This window comes from Loxodonta africana, chromosome 18 (assembly GCF_030014295.1).
Source record: "Loxodonta africana isolate mLoxAfr1 chromosome 18, mLoxAfr1.hap2, whole genome shotgun sequence".
In the NCBI taxonomy this organism is placed as follows: Eukaryota; Metazoa; Chordata; class Mammalia; order Proboscidea; family Elephantidae; genus Loxodonta; species Loxodonta africana.
This window is the reverse complement of record NC_087359.1, coordinates 48,999,533-49,017,631: the sequence shown is the minus strand read 5'-3', so window position 1 is coordinate 49,017,631 and position 18,099 is coordinate 48,999,533. Positions and strand designations below refer to the sequence as shown.

Here is an 18,099-nt window from a genome sequence, read left to right as displayed (position 1 = left end):
CACTATGATCCAGAATTCACTCAACGGCAGTGGTTTTGATTTTTTTTTTTTTTTTTGGATAAACATACTGATGCTTCATTATGTCTGTACCCAAATTGTGTGAGGGTGGGTGGTTTTTTTTTGTTTGTCTCCTAAACTGTCTTACATTTTAAAGTTTAAAAATGTCTATGTTATAATAGGAATTGTAGAATATGCAAATAAGTTTCCTTAGAAAATTCACTGAAGTCAGGGTCTGGTCCTCAGCTTCACTGACCTAGAAGCCTAATTTGTCAGGAAGATTTACATTAATCAAGCTCATAAAGACTTATGTACACAAGGAAAAAAAAAAAAAAAAACCCAGCATCTTAATTGACAGTGAGAAGCAGATCTAATACTGGTTTGTCGGGGGAGGGAGGAATTTGCATTTCTACCCAAGGGAATGATCTGCTAATAGAACTAATCTGATTTAAGTACAGCCTTGAAGGGGATAATTGAGGTTCAACAGTGGATTCAGTTGTACTCTGATACGGGAGAAAACAAACTGCGAACAATTTCATGGTTAAGGAGTCTCAAAAATTGCAAACTAATTTGGGCAAGTGATTAGTTTAAAATCAGGTAGTTACCAATTAAAGACAAAGTATCACTTTTTCCACTACAATTCAACTCATGTGTGTATGCTATACTGATTAATCTTCTAGGGAGGAAAGAAATGAAGCTCACCCATGTTAGTTCAGCATGTTAATTAGCATGGAATCCTGAATTCCAAGCGCTCTGGAAACTAGACTGAGGGTTATTTACTTGACGCCAATCTCTGCAAATAAGAGGTGGAAACAAAAGATAAGAAGCTTGCGGTTCAGAAAGGAAAGGCTATGGGGTGGTTGTGGGAGGAGACACAAGGAATATCTTAGTATCACTTAAACTGTATTTAGTCCGGGGCTCGAAAAAAGGCAGAGTTTTGTTTTTGCTTTTTTTTTTCCCCTTAATAAACTTTTTTTTTTTTGGAACGGTTTTCGATTGACAGAATTATTGCGAATATAGTACCCAGAGTTCCCTTGTACCCCACACATGACAGCTTTTTAAATTTAACTTCTACCTCTAGCCGCACCCGAAATGCTACCTGATCTCCACTCCTGGTTCTCTTTACTTCTGATCTCTTCAGCTTTTGGCAGGACCTAGATCACAAAGCGCAACCTCAAAAGTGTAACGAAAACACAGTTCGGTCAAAACTTCACTGTCAGCCACAACTGGGTCAGGCGTTAATAAATTCGCAAAACTGAGCCCAGAAACCCTAGCGCTCTCGTTCTGCTCGACCCCCCTTCAGAGACGCGCCGAAACCCTCGTCAACGCGGCTCCTCCAGCTCCCGGGCGCGGCGGCGAGAGCGACGCGGGACCAAGGGCAGGGGCAGCCTCGAGAGGGTGGTGCCCGGGGACTAAGTGGGACGGGCCCGGGGCGCCGTGACCCTCACCGCAGCTGGGACAGCGGTCGTAGCTTCATGCCCTTCCTCCCAGGGCAGGTTTCCGCAACCAAAACGTCCAGATCCCTGAGGTGTGTGGCGGATTACATACATACATCCGGTGCACACACGTACAGGCTGTTCTCAGGCGCAACCCACTCTCCGGAGCCAACGCTCTGAGGCAACCGCAGCTTCCAGCCTCCCGCCGGTCCGGCACTTCAGGAGCACCTTGTTCCGCGACGCGACGCGCGTGGGCGGGTACGCGGCGCGCGTGGGCGGGGCGTGCGGGCGTGAGGACGTCCGGGAAGCGCGCGCGCGCGCGCCGCCGCCGCCGCTGCCGTCGTCTCCGGCCGGATTGGCCTGTGGTGGGGTTTGAGAGTAATGGCCCTGACTGAGGGGGCTGAGGCGGCGTCACGCCTTGTTCGTGCCGTCACTGCCAAGGTCTCCGTCCACTTTTCGTCATGAGAGGTCAGGTCTGTGAGAAGCGGGAGGAGGAGGCGGGGGGCCGCGGCGAAGGGATTCTGGGGAGAACTGGGGGAACCCTGTCCTTGGGAATTCCAGAAGAGTTGTTTGCATTTAGTTTTCTTTCTCCCTTTTTCTTCCCTTTCTTGTCTGTGCATGGAGAGTATCAAAAAGAGGGAAACGGCCCCATGCAACGTCGGTCTTCATCTGAGGAAATAAATTATACCTTCTGAAAGGAACTAAAAACCAAACCGCCATGTGGTAACCGCAAAAATATTCATATGTAGGAATAAAAGAATGACGCAGAACCTGCTCTGACGTTAACCCCAGTTTCCTCCTAGAGAAACGGGGAAGTAGGCTGTCTGGGATGGCCTCTACGGTTTGTCTGCTGGGACCCTGGCATTAGGGATCCTTCCCTGGCAGCGTCCCCTTTGACACTGCCACCCCGCGGTGTTGACATTTTTAATAGGCTGACTGTGTAACTTCCTTATTCAGAAAGAGTCATCTAGCAATTACATGCTAGCTTCCAAGTATTCCTATTTTAAAGGTATTTAAGTAACATTCTTTTTTTTGGTGGGGGGACGGAAGGTTATACTCTTAGGAAAGCTGTTTCAGCATAAAACTAAAATTATAGGTCAACTAAGTGAAATGTTTGCCTATTGTTAGTTACCCATGATGATATGTAATTTAAGGCATTAAGGTGATGTTTTTTTCTTCCTAGCTTTTCCAAGCACTAAAAAAAAACTCATTCTTCCTTATGAAATCAGAGATGCAACTGCTCTAATTGAACAGAGTAAATGTTGTGAACTATTTAAGTATGCGTACTAGTACATCATTAACATTTGCTGGGCACTTATGTTTTATGACCATTTCCCTGTTTCCATCAGTAATTAGAAAACGAGGCACCTGAAGCTCAATTTTTTTTTTTTAAGCAGATGTTCCCTAAAAGTTTGTGTAGGACAGCAGAGCCTTGATATTAAGGGAGGAGGGAGGAATCTAGTAAACAAGTGATAATTTGAAAATAATTCATCTACTGTGATTAACAGCTGTTCCTTTAGTCAATAAAGCATATCTAGTGAGCATTATATTGTCTGTATTGAACTATTCACTTAGAATATTTTCTGCTCTTTGATTTTTAGGAGACAGAGCCCTAAAAGAAAGAAATTTGGATCAGAGAAAAAGTATTCAAGAACCATGCAAGCCAACTGTAGCCAACTGCATAGTCCTCCAGGAACTGCAGGCAGTGAGGATGTCTCAGCCTCCCAGTGTGTCCGTACAACAAGACTGACAGGAGAAGGATCTTGTCTTCACTCTGGAGATGTTCATATCCAAATAAACTCCATACCTAAAGAATGTGCTGAAAATCCAAGCTCCAGAAATGTAAGGTCAGGTGTCCACAGCTGTACCCACGGATGTGTACATAGTCGCTTACGGAGTCACTCACACAATGAAGCAAGGCAGCCAGATGATACTGCCACGGAGTCTGGAGAACACGGTAGCAACTCCTTCTCAGAATTCCGCTATCTCTTCAAGTGGTTACAAAAAAGTCTTCCGTATATTTTGATTCTCGGTGTCAAACTTGTTATGCAGCATATAACAGGTAGGGCATAGTAAAACATTGACTTAATTCTTAAATTCAGTTAATTTTATTTCTTTTTTGGTAATCCAACCTACGCATTTTACTTATTTTCTGTTAGATTTTAAAATTGTATATGTTTCCTTCTAAATCATGTTATTATCAGATTATATAGTCCTCTTTGATTTTTTTTTTCCCTCTGAATTAACTGAAACTTATTTTCTAACAGGAATTTCTCTTGGAATTGGGCTGCTAACAACTTTTATGTATGCAAACAAAAGCATTGTAAATCAGGTTTTTCTAAGAGTAAGTATAACAAGCAACCAAAAAATTATTAAATGTTTCTCATAGTAGAATTACATATTCCCTCTTGAAAGAAACAGAAAATAAAATAGTTTATTTGACAAATTTAAATAGATAAATTTGTAGCATCCACGATTTACTAAATTTCATATAAAAAATTATCTGGAATAAATTATCTGTCCTTAATGTCAAATTGCTTCGCCTTATTTGTATGTTTGGTTCCTGATAGAGAAAGAAAAACTGAAGAGAAGGATTCAGAGTTTAGAACACACTATTTGATCTGATTTGGCAAGTGTTTCATGTTTTATGAGTCTATTTGACCATACTAAGTAATATAAAAAACCCTGGTGGCGTAGTGGTTAAGAGCTACAGCTACTAACTAAAAGGTCGGCAGTTCGAATCCACCAGACGCTCCTTGGAAGCCCAATGAGACAGTTCTACTCTGTCCTATAGGGTTGCTATGAGTTGGCATTAACTTGATGGCAATGGGTAAGTAATACAAAAAGTAGCCCTGGCAGCACAGTGGTTAAGTGCTTGGCTGCTAACTGAAAGGTCAACAGTTCAAACCCACTAGCACCCTGGGGGAGAAAGATGTGGCAGTCAGCTTCCCTAAACATTCACAGCCTTGGAAATCCGTGGGGCAGTTCTCCTCTTTCCTGTAGGATCGCTATGAGTTAGAACTGACCCAACAGCACTCAAGTAATATAAAGCCCAGCTGCTGTTGAGTCAGTTTAGACTCGTGGTGACCATATGTGTTACAGAGGTAGAACTTCATAGGGTTTTCTTGGCTGTAGTCTTTACAGAAGCAGATTCCAAGCACATCTTCCACAGAGCCAAACCACCAGCCTCTAGGTTAGTCGAGCACAAATGGTTTGCACCACTCGGGATTGCACCACTCGGGACCTACTAAGTAATATAATCATCATTAAAAATTTTATCTGTTGCACTATAGAATTTGAAATAATTAAGTAAAATGTATCACTGAATAAACAAGTGTTGAACTGTTTAGGTTTCTTTTATTTAAAGAAAATTAAAGCCAAGAAGTTTTCCCATGACATAAATTCTAATTCTGTTCATATAAATCACTGGGAAAAATAAGATTAGTTTAAAAATTTTCACTTTAAGGTAACTTTTAAAGGGCTACATCTGTGTAAAGGATCTTGGATTCTGCCTGGACGTCTGTAGTCTAAACCTGTCAAACTACAGATATTTAATTAAGGGTTTAAACCTAGTAAAACTTTAAATTAAACTAGAAATTAAAAAATTACTTTAAAAGTGAGGTCAAACAAATTGCCTTATTAAATACTTCTTAAATACTTACTGAATTATCTGAATTAAAAATTGTACTTATAAACCCTGATCAACTTAGTGCACGTCTGTCTTGGGGGTAGACATATAAAAGAGAGCTGCACTGGTAAAGTTTGCATCTGAGTGGGTCTGTTACATCAACTTATAAAAGATTTGGCTTCTCTGAAAACATAGGTGATGCTTTTCCATAAAGTGAAGAAACCTGTGTCTTTAAAATTTGTTTAAATGTAAGAGTTTTGTTCACTAAAAATATAATTTAGCAGCTATCCTATATTTTAAGATTAATTCTAATCTAGAAAAATGCTCTAAGTTGATAAATTAGTCATTAAAGTAAAAGTTTAATGATATTTAAAATTCTAGCATAATTCAAAGTAACAAATTATAAAATTGTTTATTTTTCAGGAAAGGTGCTCAAAGATTCAGTGTGCTTGGTTACTGGTATTCTTAGCAGGATCTTCTGTTCTTTTATATTACACCTTTCATTCTCAGTCACTTTATTACAGGTAATTAGAGTCCAAGTACACAATCGCATTTTTTGTGTAATTACATATCCCATAGCACTCTGTATGGAAACCCTGGTGGCATAGTGGTTAAGTGCTATGGCTGCTAACAAAAAGGCTGGCAGTTCAAATCCCCCAGGCGCTCCTTGGAAACTCTATGGGGCAGTTCTACCCTGTCCTGTAGGGTCGCTGTGAGTTGGAATTGACTTGATGGCAACAGGTTTTAGCACTCTGTATATATCCTACCTGCACATAATACTTATTGCACATGATAGTTGGTTTTTACCTGTCTGTCTCCCTGCAAGACTGACAGCTCTAAGTGTCATATTCAGATTTGTATCCCCAATGCCTTGGCCGATAATTTTTTTTTTTCAGTTTTTGTTTAGATAAGCTATGTTTATTAAGTACCATTAGGTTTGTTGTTGGTCTTTTTTTTTTTTAATGTTTCTAGAAGTAAGGAGAAGACCCACTAGCAGGCAGTTGATAATTTCTGTCTGATGGGAATGTGGTGAATTTTCAGCTTTCATCAGATAACTATATGTTCTGGTTGCAGTGGAGTTAGAGAGATGTGGACAAATCTGGGATATAGTTTGGAGGTGGAGCCGATAGCACTCACTGATGAATTGGATTAGGTAGAATGGGGAGGAAGAATCAAGGATGACCTAGGGGTGTTTGGTCTGAGCAATTTTACTGGGATGAAAAGACTGGAGAAAGAATTGGTTTTGAAGGGAAAATGAGTGATTTTGTTATATCAGTTTGAGAGGCCAGGTAAAACTGTTAAGAAAGTGATTAGATACATGTCAGGAGCTCAGGGTAGAGGCTAGGGCTATGAATTACGGTGTTAGCATATGGTTGACTGGATGAGACTGACCAGGGAAAGTGTAGATAAAGAAGACCAGGATTGGACATACCCAAAATTAAAAATAAGCCAGGAGGAACAGCAAAAGACATATGACATACAAGAACTGTGAGAGTGTGGTATCAGAAGTCTAGAAGAAACTTTGAGGCAAGATGGAAAAAGAAATGACCTTTGAATTTAGTAATACAGCGGGTGTTGATGATCTTGACAGAATAATTCAGTGGAGAGGAGGAGATGGAGTCCTTACTGGAGTTGGATGAGGAGAAAATAGCAAAGTCTAGTATTAATTTTTTTTCATTTACAGGCTAGAAAGGTGGCAACCATGACAAGCTAAGAACACTACATATTCTTTTTCTTTATTCTGTGCAGGAAAGATTTGAAATTCAGAAATTTAAAATGTCACTATAAAGTAAGAAAAAATGATCTCCCATTCCATTTACGTGAACTCTGACATTAACTTGCCCGTGCCATGTTTTTTACATACCAAACTGCAGTAAAATATGTACTAGCAAATTTAAAACCCCTGTTGATCCTTCACCTTTGTATGTTGCTCTGGTAAATTTTGATGTTTTTCTCTTGGTAGCTTAATTTTTTTAAATCCTACTTTGGAACATTTGAGCTTCTGGGAAATACTTTGGATTGTTGGGATTACAGACTTCATTCTGAAATTCATTTTCATGGGCTTAAAATGCCTTATTTTATTGGTGCCTTCTTTTATCATGCCTTTTAAATCCAAGGTAAGAAACTAACTTGTTTTATTGGAACAATGTTAACAAAATACATCAGTGCTATTTAGTATTGCTTTAAATGACTCCTTTTGTAATTTTTCACTTTGCCAAATGACCTGATATTAATTATCAGATTAGTAATCATTTGCTTAAGAACTTGGGACTAAATATTAACCTCAGATTACCTCAATGATTACCTCAGATTAGTAATCATTTGCTTAAGAACTTGGGACTAAATATTAACCTATTCGATAAAATTACATTTGATTCAGAATAATCTGAAAATCAGTCCTTACATCATATATGAGAAAATATTAGATTTATTCTTCTCCAGGGTATCATCAGTTCATAATTGATAACTAGTTGTATGCATTTATTCATTGTCTTCTCATAATAAAAATTTTAATACAAAATTTTGTTATATATATAAGTTTTAATTGTAACACATATAAAACATTTTCACTATGTTTTTCTCTAGAAATTCTTCGACTGCAAACCACTCAGTGATTGTATTTATGTAAGAACCAGGCTGAGGTTAATGATTATGATGTTTTCAGGCCGATAGGAAATATTTGTGCTATGTCTACAAGTAACTTGGGTAGCTCTTTTGGTTTTTTTCTCTTTCCGTTTTTAGGGTTTCTGGTATATGCTCTTAGAAGAATTATGTCAGTATTACCGAACTTTTGTTCCCATACCAGTTTGGTTTCGTTACCTTATAAGCTACGGGGAGTTTGGTAATGTAACTAGATGGAGTCTTGGGATATTGCTGGCTTTACTCTACCTCATACTGAAAGTAGGTATCATTATAAATCTCATTGTCATTGCATAATGACTCATACAATGATTAGACTTTACGTTCTACTACTTTTCCCTTTCTTAACTGTTTTATAGTTTTTTTTTTTTTATATTCATATTAGTAGTTAGAAGTAATGACAAGTTATCTACTTAAAATTGGAGAAATGGAAATATATTCCAGTGGTTCTTGGTTTTTATTGGCATGGTGGGAGGGTGGAGTAGACTTCCACATAAGTGGAACAGAAAATACCCATCACCAACATTAACACTCATCACACATAATTCTCAAATTCATGGAATATCCTATTCTGCTCCCTCTGTACCTGTTCCCTTCAACTTAATAATCACCTTATGAAACTTTAACATCTAAATAAGTTAAGAACATGTGAACCAGGTAAAATAGCTTTAATCTACTCTTGATCTTGGACATAATTATTTATATTTTTCTTGATCACATTATAACTCAAGGTATTCACATGTACTTCAGCATGGTTAGGCTCTGACTTAAGCCTATAATTTGAGTAAAATATTCAGTAAATGGACTTTAAATATATTTAGAAAGAAATGCTTAGTTGTGATATGCACTGAGCATTAGGTTAAATATCAGGATTTTATATTATGGGGTTTCAGCTTTGATCTTTGGGCTTAGCTGATAGGGGTCTTTGAATTAATAAATAATCTCTCTTATTTATTCCCTCTTCTAGCTTTTGGACTTCTTCAGACACTTGAGAACTTTCAGACAGGTTTTGCGAATATTTTTTACACGACCAGTAAGTATTTTTTTATCAGTTCAGAAAAAACACTTTTACTTTACTTCATTATAAAAATTTTTTAGTTTGGCAGTTTTAGAAGTATGGATTTCATAATTAGATGATCTTTTACTTTGAGATTACTTTTCTAGTACTTTGACACTTGGGGCTATGATAATAATTTAGCAGTTTTATTTCTATGATCAGTTTCTTAAATTGCACATTGACAGCCGCCCTAATTGTTCTAATGCTTATGTGTTTGAATATGCCTCTTGCCCTTTTAATCACTTGACATTCTTAAGGGTTTATAAACATTCCCTTAAAAACCCTGCTGTGAACTTTTGTTCCTCTTCCTTTTCTAATCCACAAATGTTGGCCTTAGGTATTTCCTTTAACTCCTTATTCAGCTTTTATGAAAGTGATTTCAGTACAATTACTGTGTATATGTAAAATGCTCATTACCAAAAATCATGTCTCTTGGAGTCTTACTGGAGGAAATTTCCCTGCTAATATTTAATTCTGCTTGCACAAATTAGTTCGAGGCATGGAATTTAACAATAAATTGAGACTCCAGTAGCAATTAGAAACTTGATTATGATGTGATTCTATCAATGTTACAAATTGCAGAGAAAGTGTCATAAAGCAGGATGATTTGCTAATCAGACCAGGCCCCAAAGCTTCTCAGTACCTAGGTGGTCACCACATCTCAGGATTTGATCCTGAATTTAGCACTCCATTAGGTCCATAAACAATTATTGGCCAGGGCTCAGGGGTACTGACTGACAAGAATGCCACCTTAATAATGTATTGTTAAAAAATATAATGAAGGATTATGTCTATAAAGTGGACCAGACTAACTGGCCAGGGCAGTGTTAGCAACGTAGAAACAAATTTTGTTCACATACTATGTAGACTTCTTTCTTTAGACAAAAGAGTTCAGCTTTGGCCAATTTAATTAAAAGCTGATGTTTATGTGAGCATCAGACATTTCACTATAATCGATCTAGTAAGACTTGTGCAGAAATAACCCCAAGTATACACCCTGATATTCTCTCTATACTTTGCCTCATAGAGAAAGGGTATCAGTCATCTTTCAATAAGACAGTAAGTTAGTAAGCTTATCACATCATAACCACTCTTTCGATATATTCCTGATTCTCTGTGAGATATCCTGGACATGTATATATGTGTTCCTTAACTTTACCAAAGAAATGGCAATCACTGTCAGGATAAGTCTTCTCCTGAAGGCAGTCTCCAACGTGCCAGACAAGAATGCTGTTTTAAAAGCTTGTCAGTGTTAAGTGTCCACAGTGTACTCTGCTAAATGACACTTCATTGAAGGGAGAAGGTACCAAGATCCTCTGTTGGTATTGTGACTTATTCCTAGAATCTTTAATATCAAAAGATTCTTAGTATTTTTATCCTTTTGTTAGTCCAGACATTTAGTACAAGAAGTTTAGATTATAGCATCAGATGTATTGAGACAAGTCATGCTTTCCTCGTTTCCATGACTGAGCTTGAGTGTTCTTATGTTTCTTAAGTCACCTCTTCACCATCATTTCTACAGAAACCTGATCTAATTTCTAACATTTTGATTCTTCCCAATTTTACTGAGGGTTCTTAACTGTCACATTCAGTTAATGATTTAGGTTGTACGGAATTTGCTGAGAAAGTTGTTAAGATCTTAGGGAAGAGATCAGAAACATCTTTTAGGACTTTAGAAGAAAATTCAGTGAACTGCATTATTGTTCATTTAGTTTTGGCAGTCCTGTGACATTTTGCAGTTACAGTTCTTTATAAAATTCTGTTTATCATTCCTTTCCCAGTACTAAGTACTCTGACTTCTGTGATAATTAGGGATGATAAGTAAAATTTTTAGATTTAGTGGCAAAACACTGTTTAGTAGTCCCAAACTTTCTTCACATTGAACTCAGCCCTGGTGGCACAGTGGTTAAAGTCGTCGACTGCTAACCAAAAGGTCAGCAGTTCGAAACCACCAGCAGCTCTGCGGGAGAAAGATGTGGTAGTCTGCTTCCACAGAGATTATCTGCGTTGGAAATCCTGTGGGGTTGCTGTGAGTCGGAATCAGCTCAACGGCAGTGGATTTGAGGGAGCTTATAAAAAGATTCCTGGGTCCTATCTTAGTATGCCTGGATCTACTGAATCAATCTCCAGTGTAGAGCATAGAAATCTGTATTTTTAAAATAAGTTCTTCAGATGAATTACATTTAGCCGTCCAAGCTATGGATTGACTTTTATGTGACCCACTGCCAAATGCAATAGTGGGCTCAATTTAGCAGTACTGGCTCATGTAATGGAAACCCTGGTGGCGTAGTGGTTAAGCGCTACGGCTGCTAACCAAAAGGTCAGCAGTTCAAATCCACCAGATGCTCCTTGGAAACCCTGTGGGGTAGTTCTGCTCTGTCCTATAGGGTCGCTATGAGTCAGAATCGACTCAGTGGCAGTGGGTATGGTATGGTATGGGTCATATAATACATGAATATAGATTTTGTAATTAGTTTCACTTCAGATTGCTTAGTTTTTTAAGTCAGTTGTGTTGAATTTAAAGCACTGTCATCATGTGGGAATCCACTAGATCTGACAGATTTCCAAGATCATATTATGTATTTATGGTTTCACCTCTTGCAGTCAATGCATTAAGATGTGATTCTGCCTATGTAGTTAAGCTTTGAAATGTTTATATCCTTTGGGAACATTTTCAAATCCTTGGTTCAGGGAGATTTGAGAAATAGAGCATCACCTATGTATTTGCAGAACAGGAAAGAATTTGTAGATGAGTAGAACTTATTATTTTCATAGAGTTATGGAGTGGCTGCCAGCAAGAGACAGTGTTCAGATGTGGATGATATTTGTTCAATATGTCAAGCTGAATTTCAGAAGCCAATTCTTCTCATCTGTCAGGTAATGATATCTTCAAGCAACCTAAATATCTATAGCATTTCTTCTCTGTGATTTGGGAAAGTCACGTTCATGTTATTAAAAAAAAAGACAATATTTAGTGGAAGGTAGCATTCAGGATACACATTAGTAATTTCTTACTAATGTTTAGGGGTTTGATAAGAGTGGCTAAACCTTATGCCTTACATTGTGATAGTTTTTATGCAGAGGAATGTATAAAAGGAAAAAATAATTCAACTGGCAGATTGGATACCAAAATGATTGAAAAACAGACTGTGTTTTATAATTGGATGTTAGTCTTTTAGAATAATATCAACATTTGTTTTTTGACTGTGTAAGGCCCTTTCCTATACTTTATGACAATTATTCTTAATGACTATTAAGCTGTTACATCGTCATAACTTTATCTTAAAGTTACCACATAGGGATACCCTGTATTTTATTAAAAATGGTTAAATGTATATAGTATAGTCAAAAGAACACTTAGTGGTGGTATTGGTTCTACCCTCACCCTTTCTAACCTGCTCTTTGTGTTCTAGAATGTGTCAGTATATTGTTTTCTCATTTGTAAAATCAGGGGATTAGTGCTCTCCAAAATTCCTTTCAGTTCTAAAGAGTATGATTCTCTGCAATGTGATGAATTTAAAATGTTTTTGTCAAGTATAAAATCTAATTATTAATTCCCTTGCAGCATATATTTTGTGAAGAATGCATTACCTTATGGTTTAACAGAGAGAAAACATGTCCACTGTGCAGAACTGTAATTTCAGACCATATAAACAAATGGAAAGATGGAGCTACTTCTTCACACCTTCAAATATATTAAGTCTTAGAAGCTATTAAGGCCACCAAACATTAATTTCATTTGGCTACAGTGACTGTTGATAAAGGCATTAGAATGGGTTTTCACAGCTAGAAAAAAAATGTTTACAAACATTTTTAGGTTATAAGATATAAGTGCATAGTCCAGTTTATCAAAAGATTAGCTGGAAGAACCCTGTGCTTTTAAAAATATGCAAGTAATGTTCAACCTAATGTGTATCTAGCATTTCTTCTACAGGTGACTGCAGTGTTAAAATGTAAATGTGTTTTCTTGTTAATGTTACCAAAACACCAATTGCGTAACTAGACCTAGTGATTTTTCAGGAACTCAGGTATTCTTTCCTGACATTGTTTTGAGAATAAAGAATATTTTTTCATAATATTTTAAGATACACCTTACCTGAAACCAGAATTTTCTTTAACATTGACTTTTTAAATTCTCATTATCAAAAATTCTTAAAATTTTCATAAATTTGTATTTTTAAATGAAAGTTCTAAATGCTGTATTTTACCTGTTTAACAATCAGATTTTCTAAGTGAAGATTAATTTACTGAGGATGATATATTTTAATATTGTATTCTCTATAGTATGACTACCAGTCAGTGAGAATAAATGATTTAAACTCATACACACATTATGTTTTTGGCTTTAATATTCATGATCTTTTTTATATAGTGCCATGGACTATCTTGAAGTAATAATAATAATTCACATGGATTACAAACAGTTGGATTCATTGTGTAACAAACTCCCTGAACTCTTAGAATTCTCATTTTAACTAGTCTTGTCCAAGAGAGTTTTGGAATCACCTTTGGTGCTTGAATCACCATTAATTGGAGATTAAAGCTTGCATTCAAAGTCAGCCATAAGCTGTGGATACTGTGGTGGGTTTGCTTTTGGGCATTTGTCCAGGGTTGTGGAAAAGGGAAACCCTGGTGGACGTAGTGGTTAAGAGCTACAGCTGCTAACCAAAAGGTCAGCGGTTTGAATCCACCAGGTGCTCCTTGGAAACCATATGGGACAGTGGAAAAGGGAATGAAGCACTCTCTCCCTTTGATACTTCTGAGGAATCTGAGATGTATAACAAGCCTAGAGAGCTGCCACTGGTTATATCTAAGTTTAGAGTACAAGGCCTCTGACCGTTTTATTACCATCTATCAATTTGTACACAGGAAGATAGTGGGAGAAGTTAGGAGGTAGAGGTAGAAAATAAATTTGCCATATTAATAAGGCAAAGGCTAAACCAGTACCTGGATTAATAGGAATAACATCCAACTGGCTACAGGCTAAATCATCTTCATGTCTGTATGGCCACCAAAATTGACAAGAGAACATTAGGAAGCCTGTAACTTTTTTCTCCAGTAACCGTTGCCAGATTATAAATAAAACTGTTTCTATTCTTTGGGTGGTATTGTATTTAACTCTGCTATCCATATTGAGGGAAACCCTGATGGTATAGTGGTTAAGTGCTACGGCTGTTAACCAAAGGGTCGGTAGTTCGAATCTGCCAGGTGCTCCTTGGAGACTCTACGGGGCAGTTCTGCCCTGTCCTATAGGGTCACTATGAGTCGGAATCGACTCAACAGCACTGGGTTTGGTTTTTTTTGTTTGTTTTGGTATCCACATTGAGAGGAGCCCTGGTCGTGCAGTGGTTAAAGCACTTGGCTGCTAACTGAAATGTTGGTGGTTGGAACCCACCAGCTGCTCCACGGAAGAAAGATGTGGCAGTCTGCTTCCGTAAAGATTTATAGCTTTGGAAATGCTACGGGGCAGTTCTACTGCCCTACAGGGTCGCTATGAGTTGCAGTGACTCAACGGCAGTGGATTTTGGGTTTATCCGCATTGAGAACCATTGCAAACATTAAAACAAGCTTCCAAACTCAAAAACCTTACCCACAGCCATCAAGTTGATTCCAATTCATAGTGACCCTGTAAGGACAGAGCAGAACTGCCCCATAGGGTGTCCAAGGCAGACTGCCACATCTTTCTCCCACAGAAAACAAGCTTGTTGTTAGGTGCCGTCCAGTCGGTTCCAAAACAAGCTTACTCGGTCTTAAATCACCTTCCTGACTTTGTGATGAAGGGGCATCCAGCAGGGGATGGGTGAGAAAAACAATTTGGGATTAGAATTTGCCTGTGAAAAATAGAAGTGCTGACTGACTTTTGGTTCAAAACACAAGAATAACATCTTACCACTTGGTTACTTCAGCCCTATTATATAGTACCTGTTTACCATATTTATTTGGGTATCTTTGTTCCTTAATACAGTTAAACAAAGGAGGCCCACTGTGGACAGTGGGTTTTGTTTTTAAACAGATAAGAAAGCAGCTCACATATGGATTGCAAACGATGAAAATTTAATAAAGCTATGCCATCCACTAACAACGCTTTCTCTACTTCTGTTTTTTCATTCCTTCCTCTCAAAGGGAAACATGGATTCAAAAATAATTTTGTGAATTCAGGTCATGCTCTCTGACAGATAAAATTGTTTTACTAGGAGTAAGAGAATGCTACTATATTTTATAAAAAGACAAAGTCAGTTTGAGAACTTCTGTAGAGAAATCATCTTAGCAAGTATGATATAATTACCAAAGATTAGAGGTGGTTTATACAGATTATGCAAAATGCCTGTCTTAAACCAGATATACTGAGATATTAGTTAAAACCAGGGCTTCAAACTGGTTCGTTCCAGTTCGAACCCCTGCTGAGAATTTGCATGTCTAACAAGTTGGCAGAAATTTATACATAAGAATTACCTGGGGATCTTGTTAAAATGTAGATTCTAATGTAGTATATCTGGGGTGGAAATGCAAGTTCTCAGCAGAGGGTCAAACCAGGACCAACCAGTTCAAAGCCCTTGTTAAAACGGATTTGTGCACCACACTATTTTGTGCATATATGTATATATATGTATCAGATAACCAAATGTAGTTGACAAATACGGTGAACATGTTGATTATTACCACAAGAAAGTCTTCTTAGTGTTTCTATATGAAACTAAATTTATACTACTTTTCATGTGAACATTTTTTAAGCAACCAATTCAAGTCTACTGTGTGACCCAAATCAAACCCAAACCCAGTGCCGTTGAGTCGATCCCTATAGGACAGAGTAGAACTGCCCCATAGAGTTTCCAAGGAGCGCCTGACGGATTCGAACTGCCACCTTTTGGTTAGCAGCCGTAGCACTTAACCACTATGCCACCAGGGTTTCCACTTATTGGACATAACTTGGAAATTACTGATTAACATCGAGTATGTAAAATCAATACTAAGACTTGTAATATCTTCAGTTTCTCAGCAGGATTGTTTTAAACTGTCATTCCTCACATTTTTGAGTAACTTATTAAATACGAGAACTTGGATGCATCCAGCATATTAATGAAAAAGTTACATAAATCATTTGTGCACCTGATGTATATACTGTTATTTCTTCCTATTTTAGGATTAAAAAAAAAAATCACTATTTTATGTTCATTCAAATTTGTATTTAATTTCTATTTACATTCATTCAATCCAAAATAAAATATTTTAATACATTAAACTAAATACAAGATGAAAAGCAAAAAAAGTGTTACCCTCATAGCACTCCTAATAAGGCAGCTGAAGAATTTATTTACTCTGATAGATGCAAAGCCAGCTTGGGATAGGAGAAAAATAATAGTTTTAAAGAGCAAACACAAACATAGATGAACCCATCCTTCAGATGTTACTCCAGATAACCCACTGAGATAATACTTGTGCTGTAGTGGTAAATTAGGAATCACACAAGAGAAGTACTGTATTAATCAGCAACAACCTCAGGTCATATGTGACAGTCAAACACGTTTATGATTGTTTTGTCCAGCTTGTTAGTGTCTACTCCTATGGGAAAAGGTAGATGTTTGGACACTAATGTTTTTGAGAAATTAACCATTTTCAAAGCCTCAAAATCTATTCTTCATAAATTCAACATTTCTCATGGGAATAATCTTAGATCTAGCCCTTGTAAGCTAGGTACAATATGACTAACTGAATATCCAAAATAGTTAGATCCTATATTAAATATAAAATCCAAGGCTCAGTATATTAATACTATCTAAGATGCATCTTGTTTATAATCATTTATCACCTATAATAAAGAATGTTGAATTTATGGAATATTTTTCATACATGCATCCTTGCCTCCCCCCCCCCCATTATCTTCTGTCTCAAAAAATAGTATGGGGAAATCCTTCTTGAATGATTCAAATTAGTTAAGACCACAAAGGGGGAAAAAAAAAATAATTTTTCTAAAAATTTGATTCAAGTTCAATAATTAATACTTTACATTGTTAATCACAGCTGGTTTGTAAATCCCAGTTTATTCTGTAATGCTTACAAATCTTATAAAATAAAGTTAGTAAACTTCATTCTCAGTGATAATATTTTAATTAAAAAACAGCATGTATAAAATAAAAAAATATCCTGTAATAGCTGATTTTAAAGAAAATAATTAAGTGATGAAAGAAAAGCACTTAAGCTCTTTTATACACTTACCTGGAATAAACATAAAGAATCCTCCTAGGTACTTAAGACTAGTAACACATTGATACCATGTATTTTAAACTATGCTTGAATTTTTACAAATAAATATAGGGTAAGCCATATTGCATAGGTGTGTGCTTTCTGTCTGTGACACCAATGTGGCACTCGACATGTTTTCACAGTCATAGTAGGGATATCTATTTATGAAACACAATTTCTCTTTAACTTGCCACAGCATGGGAAATTGATTTCACTTAATGAACATTAGGTTAGAAAAACTATGTCTTTTTGTGGATGGTAGATGTACAATTGATGCTTTTTATGCAGAAAAGTTGCAGTGTTGACCAATATTGCTGGCAGTACAAATTACAAAAACAGTTTTATCTATGGGGTAGTTATAGCCAGCCAATCACAGTGCAAATGTTTCTGGCAAATAGGACTGAGGAGGAATATTTTGGTGTAAAAGTATCACTAGAATTTGCTCAGGCAGTCAACACTACAGTTAGTAAACACATTTGAAAACAAGTTATTAGAATACCACAAGCCATTTACAGCCTGAAATAAAGCCTGTACAAATCACCACAGCGTTTTGGGTTTTGTTTTCTTCGGACATCACAAACTGTCAGAGAACAAAGATTTGTACTTTGGGTACAATTTCTGCCCTTAATCATTGTAGCTTCTAACTTACTAGCTAAAGTTATTAAGTTCTTAGTAGGCTGCTGCAATAAGGGAAAGAGAAAGCTTGAGAAGGTGGTTTAAAAAAAAAAAAAGGCTTTCTGTCCAAAGCTGAACTGTTACTCTTCCATTTATTGCCACAACTGAAATGGTATATTTCCAATCATTTTTCTTGGGTCTGTTTTTGCTAACTGTGATAGGATTTCATCCCATCTCACTTGAATTGCAATTTAAGCAAAGCCTTACTCCTTTCTGACTGAATTTAACATGCATAAAGAATTTTATGGCTTGGATCCTATGGCTCAAAAAAGTTTGGAGAACATAGTAAGCAGCATCTATTTAAAAAAATCTCAGGGTTGCAAAATATTACAAATTGGCTTTGCACACTTGGACTGAAGACATTATAAAAGACAAAAAAAACAGGTGATAAGACTCAACTGCATGATCATCTATTATACCTGTAT

General features: G+C 36.9%; 1 protein-coding gene across 2 annotated transcripts; it reads left to right on the top strand.

The window, feature by feature from the left end:
• The first annotated feature begins 2,057 nt into the window (after window positions 1-2,057).
• On the top strand, window positions 2,058-17,734 carry RNFT1 (ring finger protein, transmembrane 1). Of its 2 annotated transcripts, XM_023553518.2 has the most exons (9): window positions 2,058-2,156; window positions 3,035-3,495; window positions 3,701-3,777; window positions 5,485-5,585; window positions 7,025-7,178; window positions 7,804-7,962; window positions 8,669-8,734; window positions 11,534-11,635; window positions 12,324-17,734. In XM_023553518.2, exons 1-9 carry the CDS (start codon window positions 2,152-2,154, stop codon window positions 12,456-12,458), a joined length of 1,260 nt encoding a protein of 419 aa, XP_023409286.2. In that variant the 5' UTR covers window positions 2,058-2,151; the 3' UTR covers window positions 12,459-17,734. The 2 variants fall into 2 exon arrangements, with proteins under 2 accessions (XP_023409286.2, XP_023409288.2); XM_023553520.2 differs by lacking the exon at window positions 7,804-7,962.
• Window positions 17,735-18,099: the final 365 nt, after the last annotated feature.